This window comes from Pteropus alecto, unplaced genomic scaffold (assembly GCF_000325575.1).
Source record: "Pteropus alecto unplaced genomic scaffold, ASM32557v1 scaffold77, whole genome shotgun sequence".
Lineage (NCBI taxonomy): Eukaryota > Metazoa > Chordata > Mammalia > Chiroptera > Pteropodidae > Pteropus > Pteropus alecto.
This window is the reverse complement of record NW_006440820.1, coordinates 533,371-557,738: the sequence shown is the minus strand read 5'-3', so window position 1 is coordinate 557,738 and position 24,368 is coordinate 533,371. Positions and strand designations below refer to the sequence as shown.

Below are 24,368 nucleotides of genomic sequence, written 5' to 3'. Positions count from 1 at the left end.
CTAATCCCTTAGTGGCCCACATATTTATTGATCACCAGCTCTGTTTCCCACCTTGCACAAGTGCTGAGACTGAAACAAAGAACAAGACATGGCATTTCCCTCAAAAATATTCCTTGCCTTGGAAGTAAAAGCAAAAATAAATGAATGGGACTACATCAAACTAAAAAGCATCTGCTCAGCAAAAGAAACCATCAACAAGGTAAAGAGACAACCATCCGAATGGGAAAATATATTTTCAAGAAACACCTCTGATCAGGGCCTAATACCCAAAATACACAAAGAACTCATATGACTCAATGACAACAACAACAACAAAAAACAAATAATCCAATGAAAAAATGGGCAGAGGACATGAACAGACACTTCTTCCTAGAGGACATATAAGTGGTTAACAAATATTTGAAAAGATGTTCACCATCGCTAGCTGTTAGAGAAATGCAAATCAAAACCACAATGAGATACCATCTTGTACCTGTTAGAATAGGTACAATCAAGAGGACAAGTAATAACAAATGTTGGAGAGGATGTGGAGAAAAAGGAACCCGCATACACTGCTGGTGGGACTTCAATTGGTACAGCCAGTATGAAAAACAGTATGGAGGTTCCTCAGAAAACTAAGAATTGATCTGCCATATGATCCAGCAATCCCTCTACTGGGTATTTACCCCAAAGACTTGAAAACCTATATCCTAAAAGATATTCGCACACTGATGTTTATAGTAGCACTATTCACAGTGGTCAGGACATGAAAGCCATTTGCGACAACATGGATGGACCTCAAGATAATCATGCTAAGTGAAATAAGCCAGACAGAAAAAGTTGAAAATCACATGATATCACTTATATGTGAGATATAAACCTAAAAGAAACAAATGAACAAGACAAAAAAACAGAGACTCATTGACATGGATTGTAGACTAGTGGTTACCATCGGGTAGGGGGTAGGGAGGAGTGGGGAGGTAGACGGGTAAAGGAAGTCAAATATGTTTTGACAGAAAGTTATCTATGCGAGGTGAACACACAGTGTAAAGTACATATGTGCCTTATTGTTAAAGTGTACAGCTGAAACTTACTGGATTTTGTTAACCAATATATATATATTAAAAAGAAATATTCTTAATCCAAAAGGAACACACTATTATAAGCAAGGGGTCAAAGGCAGTTTTCCCTGGCAAACATTAAGACAAACAACCAAAAAAAAAAAAAAAAAAACCCCATCCTCTGCTTTCAACATAGCCTACTGGCTAAACCAAAGTTCACCTCTAAAGAACAAGAACAGCAACAACAAAATCACTTAGCATTCTGGAACACGCATAATCTGAAAAGCCTTTGATTTCGGTCATTGGAGTAAATGGCTGTAGGAAGAATAGAATAAATACAAGGAAAAATTGCTTGCTAAGCTGTTACTATCAGGGAAGCTTATGTTGTTTCAAATATATCTTTATCACACTATTCTGTAAAAATAAATGTGTGGTATATATTTATAGTCTTTAATTTTATTTAAAGACTGTGTGAAAGGCAAGGAGAAAGTGAAAATGCATGAATGTGCCAATTTCTCCTTCAAAGCATCTTCTGTAAAATACCTCACTCCATCTCTGGCAGTGTTCTCCATTTCCACACACTACCTACATTATTATGATCTGGAGAAACTGATGAAAAGAAAACAAAAATCAAGGATTTCCTCCTTCCTTTCCCAAGACTTGGCACTGCAAAATTTAACAAAACATCTCCACAACCAATGAAACTCATTCATAAAACAATCCTAATGAGGTGCATCTTATTTAGTAATGCCAGTAATGTATCAATCAATCCCCAAGAGGCATTCAATTCTCCTCGCTTCTTTATACCACCCAAAGAAAAAGAATCAATAAAGAGGACATTTTAAACATATCTAGCTGACGCCACTTTAAATCCACCTTTCTGATTAAAGACATATGATTAATTTATATCAATTTCACAAATCAGATAATTTCCCAAGTGAAGCTGTATCAAATTATGACATTCATACAACCTATTCACTGTTGAAACTAGTTAAGAAACTATTATGTAAGAACCAGGATCTATTAAACCAGAATTAGAATGGGGATTCTATTCCCAAGATTCATGATGGACAAAGGCAGAAATGTTAGCTAATATTATTTATTTATTATTGTTGTTTACTTATTTCCTCCCTTTAGATTGCAAGCTTCATGTGAGCAGAAACTTTGATCATGTGCCCACCACTGTATTTCCAGCTTGGAACAATATCTGGTCCAGAGTAGATTGCTCAGTAACTATTTAACTGAAGAATGCATTTAGCATAATGATGTGAAACTTCTATGACTGAAATGGACAGACATAGTCTCTTGGGTAAGGGACAGGGCTGAAACATTTAATAGTTGAAATACCATTAAACATCTATCTCCAGTGCTCAGCTCAGCTCAGTCTTGAGACTCCATACGTTCACGTCAAAACTTGCACCGTAAACACAAGCTTGCTTAGCCAAGATCAAAAACAGTTCTTTGGTGAATACTGACTATCATCCTAAAGTAGATTGAAACTGCATGCACCACAGTCTACTGACAGAAGAAACAATTGAATTGAGGCATTCTTTCAGGCTGCACATTGGGAAAATAGAAGAGCTGAAGCAATCTGGATCATAAAGAATACTGCTTGGTTTAACTAGGCAGTGGCAATCTTCCAGTGATTCATCCACTTCATTACATTGTTATTTACTAAAAAGAATGCACTGTATTATATTGCAAAAACCAGGGTTGTCAAGAGAGATACTATAATTTGCATTATTAATGCACTACACTATCATGTTGGGAAAAAGTCCATTTTTCCCCCCTAGAAGTGGACAGAACAGTGAGAAATTAGATATTTTTAAATAAGTGGACTTGTTCTTTGCTGTATAGTTTACTTACGATCTTATCTGGAATATTTAACTAAATATCTTCCTGTTTTTCTCTAATCTGGCCTACTCCCTTTATAGTTTCCTGGTTGTCATAAAAACATTGATTATATTGTCATTGTAGAAATATGATATAATTAGAAACACTAGTAGAAATGAAGCATTCATTCAGATAAAGTAGGCACCAACTAACCCACTACTTTTTTATCTTAACTGTCTACCTTGGGTAAAGATATGTTTTTTGGCAGGTTAAAGTATATGAGAGGATGGTTAAATGGTATTTATATTCTCCATCTTTTCATTAGATGAGATTACATCTTAAATGACAAGAACAGTATTAAGTATCTTAAATATGTGCTTATTTATAAGTACTAAAATCTAAAATAGAACTTCAACATTCATTGTCTGGCACTTAAATGACTGTTTTACAGTTACTACATTGATCACAATAATCAAGACACAGTGATTGTATTATAGCAGATAGCTACATTGCTCTTCCAGACTCACAGGCCTAAGGTCTGAGCAAAATGATCCTTAGCATCACATTCAGGGACATAGTGAAGGACCTGAAATCCAGCTCAGTGACCCTTACTTGCTGAAGTAGATTACTTGCCTTCTGAGCTTCAGTCCATTTTTGTGAAATGGAGCCCCCGCCTTAGGGTCCTTGTGAGAATTAAAAAAAGATAATAGAGGTGAAGACTGTGGCACAGGGCCTAAACATATGAGGATCTCCAGTAAAGGAAAGCTAGGGTTGTCATCACTACAGGAGTGCTGCTGACCTTGAGGTATCAACCACTGTGGCTGCAATTTCAGTGCGCTCTTTGTTGTCCAAAGTGTAGATTAAGCAGGAGTTTTAGCACCAAGCCTGCTATATGCTGCATGTTCAATAATTATGACAGAATATTACTATTGTGTTGATATGCATGGCAAAGATCCAGAGTTTAATAATGCCTTACATTCTTGAAAGCAGCCTCAGACTATCAAGTCCAATGCCACGAGATGCCTTTTCTAGTAGGTTATGTGACAGCTCAGTCATATTTGTATTTTGGGGAAAGAGGAACGTGATGGCAGTTTAGTGGCTTTACCTTATGGAAAGCTGTTTCTTAGGAATAGGACTGTAGAATAGGATATGTGGCCCTAACCTTAGACAGAGGGACTCAGCAGCAGCAACAAAGAAAGTGACTCTGGATGTTATTCTTAATATATTTCTTCCCTTACTTAGGCACTTGTTGTAGCATTTCCTTAAGTCTTTCTATGAGTTCATCCTCTACTAATGCTTGCAGCAGGACCCTCTCAAAGTATAGAATAATCACAGCTAGATTTCTGAATGTAAGCCTCCCCATGAAGCCCAGAAAATTCCAGAGGCATCAGAAAGGCTGAACTAAATTTACCTAACTTGTTAAGGTTCTGTCAGGAAGGCTGGCCAGCATGCCATGATCTGTTGATAACTTTCAGGCAAAGTCACAATTCTCAAACAGCACTTTTACATTTCACACCCCACCCCCACAGCCCTCAAACCCCTTCTCCTTGAGGAACAATGAGTTGAATTATCACAAAAGCTGACTGGGTGTTGTTTTCAAAATCTCGATCTTTGCATCAAGTTTTAGAGTGGGAGACTAGCAGGTACTTAGGTGGAGGACATAGCTACAAATTTTCAGTTTTTCCTTTTCAAAATGTATATAAAGGAACATGGAACAGAGAGAAGAGTAAGAAAGTGAAAGATATAAAGATACATGGTCTTTCAATAACTGTATCTATTCATCATTTGAGCTGGGATTCAGTGAAGTATATGGAGATATACCTTACAATGGATGTGCTCAGCCAAATATTAGAGGCCCAGAACACTTTGTTCAGGACCCTCATTTTCATTTCATAGGCCATATATTGAGATCATGAAGAGCATGCAGTCAGTGTAGACAGACTGTTACTAGTTTTATTACCTCTCCAAACCTCAGTTTTCTCCTCTATAAAATGGGGATAATTGTGCCTACCTACCAAGGTGGATGTAAGCATTTAATGAATATTGATGCATTTAATGAATATTGATGCATAAAAAGCACTTGTTTATTGTGAGGTTCCAGGGAAAATAAAAATCTCTCAGCACCTAAATGTTAGGGAGGAAGAGGTTATAAGCATGAGTCTGCTGAGATTCTAGGATAGTCATCAGATTTATTTCCTTCCCAGTTGGACTGGAGAGTGAATTTATATGACTGTTTTAATTAGTTTCTTCCTTTATTAAATGGACTAATACACAAATACATAAAAGTTCTCAATATGTAGCCACTATTACTCTTACTGCTGTTATTACTTACTAGTTCAGAGAAACACCATGCCGTGCAGAAAAGAGAAAGTGGGGAAACAAGGAGGTTTTTCCTATTTGCTGTGGCCTAGTGAAGCCAGCATTCCTAAACACTTTGCATAATTTTTTATACTTTTTTCATTCCTTCATTGACCTCTGAACCCATAGTTTTTCTAAAGGCTACTGGTTTGTTTTTTACCCCTGTGTCACTGCCAGATTCTTCCAAGCATCTCAAACTATCTGGCTATCTGTTTCTCAAGATTTCTGATCTCTCTGATTGTGCATTGGTATACATCTACTACAAGTATCCTTAACTCTCAGGTCCTTGACCCCTGCCCTGGCAATGCTAGTTCCAGGAAGTGGGCTGCAATGTCAAGTGGGAAACCTAACCTCAAGGCATCTTTCCAGACCCCAACTGCTCCATGTTTGGCTTTAGTGAGAAATAATAACACTGACAACAGCTACTGTTTCTTGAGTGGATATCAACAGTTAGAGTTTAAACAATCTTTTGTTTAAATGGTAGGAAATTTAACAACCGAGGTAGACATCCCCAGAGTCAAGGCTCAGGACAGTGGAAATGATCAAGGCGTGTAAGGAAATGTCAGGTAAGGAGGATGAAAAAAGTGGCCTCAAACTATTGTGTTCCGTGGGGGCTTAGAATTGCATCATAGATGCCTCAGGGGCTACCTGGGGCTGTGCGTGTGTGTGAGAGAGAGACTGTTTGTCACACCACCTCCCCTTCTTCCCACCTCTCCACCCTGCTCCTCTTCCTCCTGCCCAAGGAAGGGGAGAGAAAGAAACTGAGAGCCTCCTACTCCTCCTGTTGGACTGGGGGTAGGGGTGCAGCCTTCAAGGGCCACAGTGAGTGATGTAGAGGAGGGCCAAGCTGAGGCATGACTCCTTGCAGTGATTCCAGGAGTCCACAGGGACTTTTTTTTAAAAGAAAAAGAAAAAAAGGCAGAACACTAAAGCCAAGAGCCTATTTTTAGAATTGCTTTGAGAAAAAGCAATTAAAATAAAATAAAAACAAATGTTTTCTCAAATACAATACTACCCCCATTAGTCCCTTCAGTAAAACATCAGGCTTACCTTGACATACTGTACAAGACGCTCGTTTACGTTTATTTTGTAAGTTTGTAAACCCAGCTCCTTAGATAATCTTAAGATTCTATTCTGGGTTGGTCCCACATAAGCCCCACCAACATCTACGTAATCAACATGTTCATTCTGTAGAAAGAGAAAAGTGGCCAGAAGACTTTAGTTAAAACTTGAAAAAAAAGTTTTCATGTCTTATAAAAAATTTATTTTTTTATAACTTAAATGTGCCTTACATCTCACCGACAAATTGCAACTGAAAATAGCAATCCTTTCACCTCCACTCAAGAACTGGGAACAACCCTATATGACATTCATCACCAAACAATCCCATTTGTATAGTTATTGATGAGGCTGATTCAGTAATAACATGCATAAAGAATAAAAAAAACACTGTGCAGTACATTCTACTGTTCTAGATCTTTTTCAAGACATTTAAGTTATTTTCTATGTGTTTCTTCAGGGTTGTTGCTAAGGGAGCCACCCAGAGATTTATTAGGCCTAATTCTCTGATTTTCAACAGATAAAATCTTAAACTGGCCCACACTGATGCACCCTTGATCTGATTTTAAAACACTTGCAGGGAACAATGCATCATAGGAAGAATATAAAAAGGTATAAAAATGTTCGTATACCTAGAAATTAGTTTATAAATACACGAGCCTTCCTTCTTTAACTGAAATTTACTTTCTCCCTCTTAAATGCAATTCTACATTTTTCCAGCATTTCTATTAACACATTCTCTAATGATTTAATTAATAAATTGAATATGGTGAGTTATAACTCCTGTATGTATTTGTAATAACTTCTTATGGATCTGTTTCTACTTTGTTGTTTATATCAGCTCTCATCCACATTGCCTATTCTTGTTTGCCTGATTATTTTTTATTGCATGCCACTCATTGAATTTGGAAAAGAATGAATATAACTTGAATCTTAGGAAGATATCTTTCTCAGAGAGGATTTGTCTGCTTCTGCCCAGTACCTGGGGATGCAAACAACAGCAGGTAACTTTATTGCATTTTCTGTGCCTGAAATGATTTGAAGTTGGGCTGAAATGCACGCATGGCCTAGTCCTTTTGCAGTTTGCCCTTAGTCCTAGGATGCAGTCCAACTCAAAGCACAAAGAGTTTACCAATACTTCCCTCCACACACACACACACACTTTACTGTACTCTGGACTTGACCTTCAGTTGCCCTAGATTTGTAAGACTTTTAAAAGTACTATTCGACTTCTCACTTGCTTCTTCAATGGTCAGCAAACTCTCCCCCCACACACCCTAACACTCACAGGGGAAGAGTAAGTCAATCTTTCCTTCCAAAGTTGGCCCAGTGATTCTTCGCTATCTTGTTAGCTCTCTGATGTTTTGAAGATTTGTGTGTGTGCGTGTGTGCGTGTGCATGTGTGTGTGTGTAGTGCAATTAGTCTAGTCTCTGTATACTTAGTGAAAGGGTTGGGACAATTTACCTAATCTGTTATTTACAGAAAATTGATTTTGGCTATGATTCAACTTTGCCTTCCTGGGGTAACCCAATCTGATATTATCTTTCAATTGCAGGATATGCTTTGCTAACATTTTGTTTAGGATTTTTGTATCTATGTTCATAAATGAGATTGAGATAGGCTCGTGATTCTCTTTATTCTACAGATCTTGTCTGTTTTTTTGCATTAGAGTATTGCTAATCTCATGAGTTAGTAATCATGCTTTCTTCTATTCTCTAGAAGAGTTCATATATAAATAAAATTGTCTATTCTTTGAACATTAGGTATAACACACCTGTAGAGCTATCTAGGCTCAGTGTTTTCATTGTGGGAAAAATCTTAAACTACAGATTCAATTTATTTTGAAGCTAAAGCACTACTCATATTTTCTATTTCTTCTTAAATCAGTGTTAATTTTGATAAGTTGTACTTTTCTTATAATATATGATCTTGTATCCCTTTTATTGTTTATTTGGGATGTCTCTTTTTTTCTTCAAAAATCTTATCAGATACTTGTTTATTTTAAATAAATCTGTTCAAAGAATCAACCTTTCAGTATTTAGTTTCTGTTAACATTGACTTATGCTCTTCTTTCCTTCTTTTTTGGATTTATTATACTCTTAATTTTCTAACTCTTTGTGTTCTTAGCTTATTCATACTGAGCTTTTTTCTCTTCTGTTTAGAGAATTATTCTCTAAATATTGTTTTAGCTACATTCACAACTTTATTGTAGTATTTCCATTACTGTGCAGTTTTAAATATTTTCAAATTGCCATTACAATTCCTCTCTAAATCCATGTTTCTAAAAATTTTGTCATGTTTTAATTTTCACAGCTGGAATGTTTTTAGTTATCTTTGTGTCATAATTGTATCATGGTCAAAGAATGTAGTTTATATGATAACAATTCTTAGGGCTTACTTTATGACCTAGCACATGGTCAATTTTCAAAAATTATCCTGCATGAAAAGAACACATAATCTAGATTTCATTCTTTTTTTTTATGGTTGAGTAATACTCCATTCATCCACTGGCGAACACCCAGGTTGCCTCCATATCTTGGCTATTGTAAATAATGCTGCAGTAACAATATAGAGGGTACTGTGTTGAACGAAGTAAGTCAGACAGAGAAAGACAAATGCCATATGATTTCACTTATATATGAGGTCTAAAGAACAAAATTAATAAACAAACAAAACAGAAACAAACTTATAGATACAGAGAACATTTTGAGGGTTGCCAGAGGGGGGTTAGAGGGATGAGTGAAAAGGGAAAGGGATTAAGTACAAATTGGCAGTTACGAAACAGTCATGGGCATGTAAGTTATAACATAAGGAATATAGTCAATAATAGTATAATAACTATGTATGGTGTCAGATGGGTACTAGATTTATCAGGGTGATAACTTTGTAAGTTATATAAATTTCTAAAAACAATGTTGTATACCTGAAACTAATGTAATATTGTATGTCAATTGTAACTGAAAAATAAAAAAATATTTTAAAAAGCATATAATCTATAAGAAGTCATATGCATATTTTATATATGTTCATTAGAATAAGATTGTACTCAGTCTTTTTTGTTTGCTTAATTTATTATTAACTTAGAAAAGGATGTTAAAAATCCCCTATTCTATTGGGCATTTATCTTTGATTCCTATTAATTTTTTGATTTGTATTTTGAGCTACTTTATTTAGTGTACACAAGTTCAATCTTTTGAGTCTTTTATCATTATGTACTGACACTCCTTTCAAAGAAATTTTTTGTTTAAAATTTATTGTCTGATATCAGTATAGTTATAACAACTTAGTATTTATCTTTTTCTATCTTTCAGTTAGTTTTCTTTTGACATTTTTATTCTTTTAATTGACAAGTTTAGCCCATTTATACTTATTATATATTTTTAAATGGCTTAATTTTACCTCTTATTTTATATTATGAATATTCATTTGTCCCACTTTAACAGTCCCCCTCCACCCTGATTCCTTTACTTCTTTTAGATTAAGGGTTTTCTTCTAAAATTTTTTCTTCTACTTGTTTGGAAGTTATACAGTCAGGCCAATTCTTTTAAACCTTTTCTAACTATATTCACATGCATACTTAATATAAAGCTTATCAATATATTATTAATATATTATCTTTCTACTGAAAAATATAAAACCCTTCGTGCTTCAAGTATGATTGCCCTTCTTTCAATCTGTAAAACTATAAAAGTACTTTGTTTAAGGTTTATTTGTCAGCCAACAATTTTGTCATTATTTTGTTTTATTCTGTTGTTGATGTTGCTGAATTTTATTTAAATATTTGCCGATGTCTTTGCTCACTGTCCTCTCTTGAATCTCAAAACTTTCATTTGTAATTATTTTCTTTCTGCTTGAAACACATTCTTTATAATTTCCTCCGATCTGGGTCCTAATCTCTCTACTTTTGTCAGTCTGACAAAAAAGATAGTTCCAGCAAGTAAGAAATTCTGGTTAGTTTCTCTTTCTCGGAATAGTGAAGATATTTTCCTATCTTCTGGCATCCATTTTTGCTGTTGAAGAGTCGCTTATAAGTCTAATTGTTAATTTTTTCAGAGTATGTAAATTAGTCTTTTTTTGTTTCTAAAAAATAATTGCTTATGCAACCTCTTTTCTTTGGTATAATATAACTTCTCTATGTCTGAGTGAGAATTTCTTTTCATTTATCATGCTTTAGACCTATTAGATTTCCAAGTGTCTTCCAACAATGTTGGAAAATCCTCAGTCATTTTTTTTTATACCATTGTAACACTATCTTCCATGTCTTAGCTGCTCCCCTCATACCCCCGGCAACATATTTTCCAGTCTTTATCTCTAAACTGCATTCTAGATAATTTTTTCATATCTAGTTCAGTCACTTCAGCTCTAATGTACTGTTTAATCTACCTGAGTGTTTTCATTTTAATTAATACATTTTCTTTTCTAGAAATTATTTTCTAAACTACTTGATCATTTTTTAGTTTATTTTCACCTGCTCCTAGTTCTAAGCACTTCTTTTCTTTAAAAAATGATAAACATTAATTTTTTATTCTGTGTACAATTCAACTCCTACAAAATCTTTCTGGATCATTTTTTTCTGCTTAATCTCTTTTAGTGCCTTGTTTCCCTGTATGTTTTGTCATTTTAGACTGTGAGTTGCTCATTTTCCTTGGAACTTTTTCTTTGTAAGTATTTGAGCCTGGGTAGAAAGGATTTTTGGCTAGCCACCTTGGCACTTTAAATATTTTGCTTAAGGTTTTTCATAACATAGAGGTAGTATAAATTCGGATGGAAACCATGAATGAGAGCAAGTTTTATTTTTCTCCCTTTCTAAGTAGTAAGATTTACTTCTCTTTCACTTTAACATACAAAATATATCACAGAGGATTCCAATTTGGAGTATTTCTTATTAAAATTCCCTACCTTCAACAGGTTCTAGATTTTGTCTCCTGTTCTCTGCACTACATACAGCCATCACAGTAGAACTGCAGAGTCTTCAGGATTCAGCGGGCATTCAAAGTGAAAGTCAAATTTTGAGCTTCCTAGGCTTTATGTTTTCACTTTGTTTTAAGAATTCATATGTTCATTAAACAAACATATCTTGAGCTCCTCCTACAAGGTGCCAACTACTTTTCAAGGAGCTTCTGTTACATAGGTGAACAAAACAAAGATCTCTGCTCTCAAGGAGCTTATATTTAGTAGGAAGAGACATAAAATGAACCACAGACATAATAAATATCTTAGAGTTAATAACAATAATGACAAAGAAAAAAAAAAAACCTAGAGTAGGATGAGGCAGACTGAAACTGCCAAGGAGAGTAGGGACGATTTCACTTTAAAATACAAGGGACATGTAGGCTTCCTTGAAAAGGTGATAATTGAATAAATACTTGGAGGAGGTAAGGGAATTATTCATATGCATATTTGGGACAAGAGCATTCCTGGCAGAAGGAAGAGCCAGTGCAAAGATTCTAAGACAGAAGTCTGCCTAGTGTGTTCAAGAAATAGGAGACCAGTGGGGCTAGAACAAAGTGAACAAGGCAAAGAGAATTGGAGATGAGGTTAGAGAAGTTACTGAGGGGAAGTCATGGAAAGCCTCACAAGGCATAGTAAGGTCACTAGCTTTTACTTTGAGTGAGAAGGAGAGCCTTTGGAAGGTTTTCAGCAGGTAAGTATCAAGGCTGATTTAGGTTAAGAAGGCTCATTATAAATGCTACACTAAGACTAGATTATAGAGTGCAAGGGTGAAAGCAGGGAAAGCAGTTAGGAGGCTATTGCAGCAATCTGCCCTAGAGATGATGGAGGCTCCCATCAGGTGGTAGCCATGAAAGTGGTGGGAAGTGTTGAATTCTGGATATATTTTGAAGGCAAAGCCAAAATAATTTCCTGATGGAATAAATGTTGAGCATGACTTCAAGTTTTTTTTTTCTTTTCTTTTTTTTTTCTTTTTAATTTGCCATCCTCTGATATGGGGAAAGCTGCTGGAATAGTGCTCTTGATGAAGATTATCACAATTTCAGTTTAGATGTGATAAGCTTGAGATATCTGTTCATCTAGAAGATCTACAAAATGTTTAACTTCCATGTCAGAGCAGCATATAGATTTTATTCAGCATTTTACTTATTTCAATGGGGAGAATTAACTAGGGTTTCCATTCTGTTATGATACCAGAAATGAAGTGCTCCTTCGACTTCTTTAATCTGTCCCTCATGTAACCCTTACATTCCCTTTTACTAACTATTGGTGCTGTCCTCCAAATCTTCTTTAGTCTCCAACATCCTGCTTAAGCTATGAATAACAAAACTGGCATGAGCACTCCCATAAATTTCTAGATTTTAACAAAGACAGCAAGAGAATTCTTGGGAGTTTTGAAATGTGATGCCTTTAGAACACTTACACTATCTTTAAAGAAAATGATTTAAGTGAAGTAGTAAAAAGTGTGAGGCATTTACAGAATATTTCTTTACAAAGTAAAACATTCTAAAAGAGGTGCCCCAGGTTCAGCATGAGGATACTAGAACTGTAATACCATATTCTGCCATGTTGCACCTCAGTCTTAATTAGTCAGCCTTGAAGAGGCTACAATCATGCAACCCTATTAGCTCTGCAGACATTTTAACTTCATTATCTCCAAAACGAAGGAATATTTTTCAGAAAATTATAGGAGAATCATATCTAATAAGGTTGTACAGGCAGAATATGTAATCCTTCTTTTGAATTACAACACACTGCCTTCAATTAGAAATTTGAGGTGAAAGGGAGCTTCAAGTACATTTCAATTGTATCTCACAGCTCAGATGAGAAAACTGAGATGTAAAGTGGTAATAGGACCTATCCAGGATAAGACAGTGTCAGGCCAGTACAGGGGCCAAAATCCCAGTCTCCTCACTCCCAGACCAATAGCTACATTTATTTCTGCTTACTGTTCCCACACTTCTTTTAAGTTGTAAATTCTTGGATAGATAAACAAGGAAGCCATACTAAGTGTGTGTGTGTGTGTGTGTGTGCGTGTTGGGGTGTGTGTGTTTGGTTGGATCATAACCCCACCTAGACACTACATACTCTATTTAGGTCTCCAGCATGGAAATTATGACATTATATTTAAGTTATTTGTTCACATTTGTTTTCTTCAGCAGAATGTAAGCTACTGAAGGTCAGAGGATGTCATTCTTTGGTGAATATTTAAATCACTTACCCTTACAGTGTATGTTCTACCTCCGACTCTGTCCCGGGCCTCTAAAACCAAAACATTAGCTTCATGTTCAGCTAACAGTTTAGCAGCAGACAATCCTAAAAGAAAAAAAAAAAAGGAAAACAAAATTGAGGAACATATTAACATTTAAATGTGAAACATCCAAGATTAAACCAGGTCTACACATAAAATGAACACAGGGCTTCCTATACAGTCCATTGATTTTGCTGTATTTCTAATATTCTGACCACACTGTGATTAATTGAACCACTAATTTTATAATGTATCATATATTACATTATGTATCATACTTTCATTATCATAGTTAGTTGACAAGATGTAATAATTTTTAAAACATATTTTTTAATTTTTCGATGATAACCAAATCATATTTAAGAGAACTTGTTGAACCCTTAAATCAACCTTTAATGTGCCCCTCTTCCAGAAATCCTGATTGTATAAACAGAAGAGTATGTTCTTCTGAAAACTTCCTCTGGCTAAACCAGCGCTCAGTATATCTGTGTTTTTCTCAACTTAAAATCCCCCAATAATCACTCCTATGGTTTCATATCTGTATTACATACTTGCTAGATTATGTTTTTCCCACTAGATTTAAAATTACCAAAGATAGGAACTATGCTTCATTCTTTATTCATTGGCTTAATGCCGAGAACAAGTTTTCACCCATAAATAAAAATTTTAATAGCAGATTGATTTTAAACCAGTATAATAATATCAGAAAAGTAGAGAAAATGTTGTGGATTAATATTATATCAAGGGTGCATGCTATCACCATGACTTACAACTGATGTTATTCTTGATCACCTGGCTGAGGTTTCTCTACCGTAAACATACTCTTTTTTTTCTCCTTTTCTATGCTGTACTCTTTAGAAGGAAGTCTATGCACAAGCTACATTGAAGAAGTGGAGAGTTATGTCCCACTTCCTTGAGAGTGAAGTAGTGACATAAATTATTTAGAATTCTTTTGCTCAGGAGATGTCTCTCCCCGCCCATTTATTTATTTAATCATTTATTTATATCAGTATGGACTCAATCGTTGCTTTTATAATACCATGTTATTTATTTTGTTGCTCAAATTGTTCCAGCTATGGTCATTGGGAGCTCTTTCAGTTGGCTCCTGTGTCCTTTTGACATGTCCCCATCATTCTGTGTGTCTGTTTGAACACTTCTTTAATTTCTGGTATTACAAGATGTTCCAACCTCATCTTGTCTTTCTCTGTCCTAGCCCTAGAATCAGTCATTTCTCCAATGAGCCTTGGTTCCTTTTATTACAGAATGGTATTAGAAATCAAGATCTGGGTTCTAGATGTTCCCATTGCTTCTGGGATGCTGTTGCTTCTAGGCCCTCTCTGCTCACAGAGTAAGGAAATATATGTGTATATACACTTTATTATTTTTTTCACATTAGAATTCTTCTTCATGGATGCTATCAAATACATATAGTGCTACCAAATTAACAGAAAACTTGTACCAAAGAAACATAGCTACACACTTATTTTTAAATCTACATTTTTTGTACTTCTAATGCTATTTTATACCTAATTGTCTTTTTAATCCTATTACAAAAAATATGGACTACAGAAATAAACATATTTCAAAGAAAAAAATGGTAGTTTGAATATTAGGATGAAAGAGAAATAAAATAACACCAGGGATAAGATTAGTAAAATTATATGAATTATACCTAAATATGTATACAAGTGGTTGTGGAGAAGAACTCTTCTAAGTGATTTTTAAACCTAGTAATTTGATAGTTTACTTCTAATGGTATATCTCATAAAGACAAAAAAGAACTGCAAATATTTTTTTTCAGTAATGACTTCATTGGTGCTAGTATTGTTGTTAATTTTTTCTTTTATTATTATGATTTATGCCTACAGCACCTGGTCTTCCTAGGTGGTCTCCCATCCAATTACTAACAAGGCCTGACCCTGCTTAGCTTCTGAGATCAGACATCGGGCTTGTTCAGGGTGGCATGGCTGTAGACCATGGACCAGGGCTCCACTGGGGCATGAACCCAGAACCTTCTGCATGTAAAGCAGACATGCTAACCGCTACACTATGGAACCACATTCAGTGTTGTTATTTTGAGGATATCATGTATGTAGTGTCTGAATACACTCAGACACTACATTCTGACTATATTCAAAATGTAAAAATCTGAAAACGGGAGAGTATTATGGCAAGACGAATCTTTAATAATTTTACAGTTTAAGTATTTTAAATAGGGGTGATGAGTTTAAAACAATACAATTCCTCTCCTGATTTCTCTCTCTTTGATCATTTGGGCTTTACAGAAACCAAAATAAAATAGGTTAATGGATTTATTAGGAAGGTTAGGGGGAAAAAAGCAATATGCTAAAAGCACACCTCATTTGAGAGTTCAGGCAATGGTAATCCTGGTTATTAGATCGGGAGAGCCTGGATGAGATGTATACAGCCAGCACTGGGGTTGCCATGGAAACCCTAAACCAAGCTCCAGCTTCTTAAAGCCACCGCCCATGGAAACTGTATTCCCATAGATTCTGCAGTGCTTCGAGTGTTCTGAAATAGCTATTGTCCCCATAAAAATGGTACAGGAAATGACTTAACATACATAGTGTACCTGGAGAAAGAGTTGATAATATCTGCAATGAAGCCTTCGAGGAAATGGTCTTTTGCTTCTTGGGATATAAATCTCAAGTATTCTGTCACTGCGGAACCTAGTTTCACACTTATCCCTGCTTTCTTTAGGACCTTTCCTTTACCTTACCTCTTTAAGCACATTAGCAATGCTCTATTTCAGAAAAAATAATTGGTCCATTTCACTCATGCCACCCTTTCCATTCAATTTCTGTTTTTTCTTCTACAATCAATGAGTTAGTGTCTCATCTTGTAGCATATTCCACACACACACACACACACACACACACACACACACACACACAAAATGTCCAGCGATCCTACTGTCAATGTAGATAAGTGATATAATCATCTGTCACACTCTGTCCCTATTATCATGTTTTATTTTTCCTAGCAAACATTGCTACCTTGCACATTATGAATACTATTAGTCAGCAGATTCTAAATACTACTATTACATTTTCTGGTCTTTGAACCAGTATTGTACTTTTTAGCAAAAAAGAACAGAGAAGATCAACGTGCACACACATTTGTCTGATACATTCAACCATTCCTATCTATCATCTCTCTCTCTCTCTCTCTCTCTTTCTCTCTCTCTCTCTCTCTCTCTCTCTCTCTCTCTCTCAAGAATCTCTCATTCTCTCTCTCTCTCTCTCTCACTCTCTCTTTCTCTCCCTGTCTCTCATCTATCTATCTTCCTATCATCTATCTATTTATCTTTATCTATCTAATCTAATCTCTATCATCTATTTATTTCTATATCCATCTATATTTTGTATTTCCTTTCAGCAATAATTCTCTGCTTTTAAAAATGCCAAATTTTCTAATCTCCTTGGTAAGCTCAAAGACAGTGTTGTCTCAAATGATAAATAGATGAAAGCTAACAATTAACTTTAATTTGCCCTGAATTGGACAGACTGGTTGTCTAGACAGTCCTAATTTATTTAATTATTGTTCAGCATTCATCTTCACGTTAGATGGATCTCACCCAAGTTAGGAAATGCAATTACCTCTTAATTCATTATTCGGTCCATTGTTTCATTGAAACTTAAAAATACACCAAGGGTGCCCCACATTGCTGTCCTCAAATTCGGAGCACTAAACTGCACTATGGTTTAAAGCAGTAGTTTCCAAAATGTTTTATAGGACACTAGTCCTCAAGATGGTCCAGGGAATATCAATGTTCATGGAAGTTGGGACATCTTATGTTGTTTCTCTTTCTGAAAAATATGTGGTGCACACTGACACATTAAAGGCCCCGATAAGTCTTACAGTGAAGAGACCTGTTTAGCACAGTATTTCTCTATCCTCCGCAACAACAACAACAACAACAACAACAACAACAACGACAACAAGAACAACAACAAACTATACCTCAAAACACTTTAGAAAAGTTGATTTCATCTCTTATAAGATTGTTCAAATATTTACAGTAATAAATCCCCCTGGGTAGGGTCCCAGGTTAGCAATGCTTAGAGCACAAGCTAAGAGTATTGAAGCAAAGCTTTAATGTAGTCTTGGCTTATGCTCTGCTCACTCCCCTAGTTCTTCCTGTTAATTCCTAAAAGTGACATTTCTTCAACTTCTACATTTGTTACCACCTAGTAATGTGTATAGTATACATCACATTATTAAATTTTTAAAGTTAATTTTCTATTATTCAGTGAAGTAGTCTCTGGTCAACAGAATTCTTACATAACTGAATATTTGGACTCTTGGATTGAATACTTTTAGGACAATAAAAAGTAGTCAAACATCAGCTCATACTGAAGTTTTAGAAGCAATATTCCCAAAGCAGGAAAACAGAGCAAAAACCATAAATTTTGCTCAAGGCACATAGTGACTACTCCATCAATATTTATTAAATGAATGAACAAAATGAATGAATGAATGAACACATGCAAGAAAAAAGTCTTTAATTTAAGCCACAGCTCACAATGAACATATTCAATCTAGAAATGGTTACCTTAAAGGTCATCTTCATTACATTTCAGAATTTATCCAAAATGCATAGCACTTCTGTCAAGCATTACTTCCTCCATGAAATCTTTTCCTTGTCACTCATTTCCTGCTCCCTTCTCTGTGTCACCACTGAGCCCCTGAACCAACCTCAAGCACCAAGAACACTTCAGGGTCATAGTTATAACCTCCACTACGTAGAAGGGGTCTTATGTCTCATACGGTCACTGGAGAGACAAATGAATGGACAGATAAATTAGATAACTTAATTCTCCATTTGAGTCTAAATTTTGTCAAATGCTTCAATAACCAATGATCTTTAGAAGTTATCACAAATGCATATTAAATCAGAAAGTAAAGTGTATAGTCATGAGCTGCATAATTATATTTCAGTCAGTGACAAATAGCATGTGTAACAGGGGTTTACCATATAGATTAGGTGTGCAGTAGGCTATACCATCTAGGTTTGTGTAAGTGTACTCTATGATGTTTGCATAGTGATGAAATTGCTTAATGATACATTTCTCAGAACATAGCTCTGTTGTTAAGTGGTGTGTGACTGTAACATTGATGGCTTCACTTCAATATATAAAACCTGCAAATACCAACCTTGGAAAACTACTTTAAAAAATCACATCTACCACCACAGACTTCCATTTTCTTCACCAGTGTTTTCTTCCCAAATTATTCCTTTTCAAACCATGTCAGGTTCACTGTTCTATTTATCAATGGTCTTAATGTAGGAAATGTAGGTGCCTTACATTTGACTTTGTATCATTGTCTATTTAAAAAATTGATTAGCAACTGTCTAATGACTTAATAAATCCTTTTAATTCTTATTTTTCACCACTTCTGTGAAGTCTCAGTATGAGCTCAAAATATTTGGGCTACAGGGACAGTGGCACTGAAGAAGTTTTCATAACACTGGATGTTGGCCTGGAACAAGGAAGAAAAGTCTATGCATAAAAATATGCATATGCTTTGGTAAAAAGTTCCAATAGCATTTGTCAGATCTTCAAAGGGACATTTGATCCAAAAAGTTAAAGACCACTGATCTAAACTATTCAAACAATCACTATGAATTATCCTAAACACACTAGGAATGACTTTTCAAAAAAGGAAATAAATTCTTTATATGAAAGTCATTTGACCTAATAGGGTACCCCATGTTTTTAATTTAAATATTCATGAAGCAGTAACATTATATGTAATACATTCTAAAATATAAATTACTGTGAAATAACATTCACTAGGTTTTAAAGCATCAAACTTCAAAGTAAAGCAATAATAAGGTTTACTATAGTTCTTCGAATGGCCTATAGAGCAGCCTAGTGAGGCAGGGTATAGAAGGAGCACTGTTCTGTTGGTCAATATTTTTGGGGTCCAAGGTCATGTTATGCCGCTAAGAATTTTGTGGTATGCGATAATTCACTTGACCCCTGTAAATCTCCATTTTGGTCCCTTTGAGATCTTACAGGCTGCAATTCTGTGACCCTTGAAGATCGTTAATATGTAAGTCAACTCTCAAAGCTTACTGTCTGGTTTTTATGTTCTTATTGATACTCTTAATTAATCAATCGATTAAATATTGCTACAAAGTGAGATTTTAATTACTCTGGCCTAGCAACAACTAGAAAAGGGCTTTTAACTAAAGCTCAGAGGATCCATGGGGAAAGTGTGAATGAGCACCTGTAAGAAAGACCCAGATGTTGATTTAAGTTAGTGTAGGATGTCAGAGTACAACAGAGATGACAAAGTCATGGTTCAAAGATTTTAAGCTGCTCTGATTCATAATATTAGATGACAACATAATAAGGAATAGATTATCCAATGAAAATACAAATTGCTGGTAAAAGTATAAAATATTTTTCAAAATAAAAAGATAAAGCAGCCCTAATAATCAATTTGTCTCAGACCTTGCAACATTTAAAAATGTAACAGAACTTATTTTGATTCATTTTGTGCAGTTCTAACCACTCAAAGTTAAAATGAAAAGTAACTCTCATTATGAAATCTATCCATTTCATATACATGCAAGTATAGTCTTCAAACAAATGCTGACTGAATGTCTACATTCTTGCAAACCCCTGTATATGAAATAAAACTATGATATAATCTCAGCCTTTCTGGGTACTCCTGAATCTAAATACTGGCAAGATCTGTCATATGTAAATGTCACACCTGCACAAAGACTGTATGACCTAATATTTGCCAATAACAGGCTTCTGCATTTCTTTTTCTCAATAATTTGTCTATAAGATCCAATTATATTATAGTTATATTAATATAATTATACGATACTTAAATCTATTGTTAAATATATTTTTCACGTTAGCTGAGGATTATGTACAAATTCAAGTCAATTAGTATTAGCAAAATGCTAAAATTCACCATGTCAAATAAACCAAAAAGTGCATCCAACAATGAAGATACCAAAAAATCAGAACACAAATAAATGTATTTATTTATTGTATTTGGTGCTCAACATAAAAAAGTTTATAAAATAAAAGTACTTAGTTTATTTTTGAAAAAAAATGTAAAATAGGGGCAAAGAAGTATCCTAAAAGGGAGAAAGTTAATGCTCAGCCTGCACTGAACCTCAGAGTATCTAAATAACTAAGGCACCAAAAATAAATGGCATTTGTAAATGTAAGCTTTTCTTAATCACTATAAAACCACTAGTATGTGCTGCCAATTTCTGGGTTAAAATGCCTAAAATGCTCTTATGATTTTTCAGGGTGAAGTATTTCAGCAAAAAGGGAAATTGTGTAGACTCAATTGTCAAAATTCAAAACATTATTAGTCAATCTTTTTGCAAAATGGCTTTTCTGTCTCATGACAAAGATTCAATCTCTGCTGATTTTATACAGCACCAAGTTCAGGGTGGCTCATGCTCTTGATTCTTTTAGTGGAGCTCGTCACACAGTTAAAAATATAAGGGAGTTTTCTATTGCTTAGACCTTATTTGGAAATATCTCTTTCTACATCACACTTGGAACTTAGTTTCAAAAAACATGGAAAAACTCTCTCATCAGTGAGGACTATCCAGCATTATGACTAAAGTGTTTTTACTGTGCACTTGCTAGGTATCTATTCACAGCTCACTTAAGCACAAAAATCACACACATTAGAGTGATTTCGATGGCTACCAGGATCATATCCCTAGAGGTACAGGAGGCAACTACTTTTCTTCCCTGAAACTCTTGCCATTGGCTTCAATTAAACACTGCTCATGTATGGTCTCACGATTCTGTATTTGTGCTCCTCCAGTTTTTTTCTGTTTGGCATGCATTTTTTTTTCCATCCTCTTAAAGTCCTACTTACCTGTGAAAGTCCTACTTACCTGTGAAAGTCCTACTTACCTCTCAAGGTCTAAACACTGTTCATATTCATAACATTAATACTTCTTTCACTGTATTAATGTCAATTATTTTCCTACTTGATTACTGCTTACAAGAGGATGGGGTACCTTATGGGCAGGGACACTACTTACTCATCTTTATATTCAGTGCCTGGCATATGGTACAGGTTTCCAAAAATGCTTGATTGAGTCCAGGCACCATAATGAGCTGCTTTGAGAAATAGAGCATTCCCTTTTCCTAGAGGTGTTCAAAGCAATAGCCAGATAATCACTAAGGAGATGCTGTCGAGAGGATAAAAATCTTAGGTGATTGGACTAGACTGACATTTAAAAATCCTTTTGGCCCAAAGACTCTGAAGGATGCATTGCCCCCTAGAGGTAGGCCTTTTTTCTCTTTTTTTTTCCCACTCCTTAAAAGAATCAATTCAGAAAGTCTCAGTTAAGAGCAGATTTTAAAATCTTATGCCACTGTGTTTCTATCATTTGTTACATTTGCATCAGCTCATGAGTAAGAACTACCATCTAAATGCAGCAACTGAAATGTTATTCTCAAAAAAAAAAACATCAAGAAATAGAGACAGAAAATAAGTGTGAATTATTAGATATAGATTACAAGCCCTACAAGAGAGAAAAATCAAGGGGAGCCAGAGTGATCAAGGAAAGAATCTTTAATCAGGTATTGAGGAATGAATAATATATAAATGGTCAGAGAGAGGCACTTCCACGTTAAGAAAAGCAAAAGCAGGGAAGAAATGGACAAAATAAACCTAGTCTATACTGAGGACAAGAGAGCAATGTGGCTAAAGCTCAAGTCAGTGTTGGGAATAGTGGGAAATGCCACTTATCCAAAAAATTGGGGCCAGATAATTGGGGGTGTGGAGGGGAGCTTGAGGAGCTGGTAAGAGACCATTGAAGGTCCTAAGCAGAAGAATAAGGTGATGAAAGTGTTTTAAAAAACAAGGCTGGTAGAACACTCCAGGATGGACATGAAGGGAGAGCCCAAAGTAAAGGGTAGTCACTGGAAGATGGTCATAACCTAGTAAGCTGAAGGGATCAAGGTTCTGTCCTGGGGACAGGGGAATCACTGGGAAAGGAGAAGAGGAATAGCTCCGAAAAGGAGTTAGAAGGATCTGTTGACTGGATATAAAAATTATAGAAATGAATACGTCAAAAATGATGGAAAAGATGGTGGTGCCAAGAAGAGAGTCAAGGAAGTGAAGAAAAGAAGCTGGATTGGAGGGCAAGGCGGCTTTTGGACATGTTGAATATGAAGTAAGAACAAAACATTCAAGTGTGAAATATCCAGAAGCAGATAAACTATGGGACAGAAGTTCGGAGAAAGAAAAGGACAAACTAGACTTAAGGATTTTCTATGCAAAAGGAAAAGCTGAAGTCCTAGAATGAGAAAGAGAGGGAGAGAGTGCATAAGAGCCCAAAAGTGATGAAGAGTTGAACCTCGACGATATTTCAAACTAGAAGTTCAGAAGAATATGGGCACAATGAAATGAATAGAAAAGAATCAATCAGTGTGAAATAAAAATTCAGGATCCAATAGTGTCACAGAACACATGAAAGGAGTTTCAAAAAGGACTTGATGATAGATGGTGAATGATGAAGCCAGAGCATGTAAAAAATACCATTATATTACTTATGAATGAGTGAGTTTTTCCTCCTCTTAACTAAAAACACAGTATATAAAATTATTTAATTGGTGAGTGTACAGGAATAGGGATTTCGTGACTGTAAGCTATGCTCTGTTTTATGTACGTTAATGATAAAAGGGAGATATATTAAGATGTTTCTATTCTTTGTGCAAAGATATTTATACAAAAATAAACATAATTCTGTTAATATGGAATTGATTTTGAGGAATGTTATTTAGAATTTGCACTCTTCTGGGAGCTATTACATTATATAATAGGAATAATACTGAAGATGCTAAGTATTGGTTATATAAGTGTGCGGGTAACATATTAAAATGTACAAGTCCTAACAAAATTTATAAGAAATATCCAAAAACATTTAAAACTGATATAGGGACTATTAAGTAACTCATGGGATACTGCTAAACATACAAAGATGATGTGGTTCTGAGTGCTCAAGAATCCTTGGGAAGTAATTTTTCTCATCTACTCACAAAACTCACAGTCTGTATGCAGGGTTTATCTTGAGCCAGACTTGCATCTGTGAACCATCTGAAAAGGCACTAGAGCCATAATGCAATGTTTCTGGTCAGTTTTGGTGTTAAAAGCACTCAAATCTGACTGATAGATATGAGAGGAAGCCCTGTGCCTTTTTCCGCTGTCACTGATGGACTGGAAGCTGGCTTCTGGAACAGGAGTGTGAACTCCTGTGCAAGAAATGCCCTTTACTTCTCCTAAATAGTAATCGACAAGTTAATAATTAATAACAACCATGGGCAGATCCAAGTTTGGAAGGACCTGAAGCTTATAGAATTTAGGTGCCCTTTTTAAGAAAAAGGACTGCAAAATTACAAATACAAGATTTAGTATGAAGCTGGTAATTTATTTAAAACGAGAACCAAAAGGGACTGAAACATCTAAAAGCATTTTAAACTGACATAGGGACCATAAAGCATAAGGGTAATCAGCTGTACGGTAAATCCACCCCAGCTCACCATCAACTACTGGTAATAAAATGTGGAAAGGGGAAAAGAGCAGGTAATCAGAAAGAGAAAAAAGAAAAGACAAAACTCTCCTGAAGAAATAGTGGAGCATAGAACAAGAAAAAGATAAGAATAAAATCCCAGAAAAAATCCTGAATTGTGAAACATGAAGTATGGAGATGGGAAAGGAGTTAGAACTCCTAATCAATTTATACAATATATTATCATCATATTTATTTTCCAATGATCAACAATCATATTGCTTCTAGGTGTTTGGAAACACCAGTGTATTTCATTGCAGACACTCAACAAGTGTTTGT

At 35.3% G+C, this 24,368-nt stretch overlaps 1 protein-coding gene across 1 annotated transcript in view; it reads right to left on the bottom strand.

The window, feature by feature from the left end:
* Nucleotides 1-24,368, bottom strand: part of MAOA (monoamine oxidase A) — a 63,269-nt gene that overhangs the window by 37,059 nt on the left and 1,842 nt on the right. Inside the window, exons 2-3 of the mRNA XM_006917905.3 lie at nucleotides 13,463-13,557; nucleotides 6,282-6,419 (exon numbers count right to left, since the gene is read on the bottom strand). Coding sequence (XP_006917967.1) covers nucleotides 6,282-6,419; nucleotides 13,463-13,557 — 233 coding nt within the window. The remainder of the gene's footprint in view (nucleotides 1-6,281; nucleotides 6,420-13,462; nucleotides 13,558-24,368) is intronic.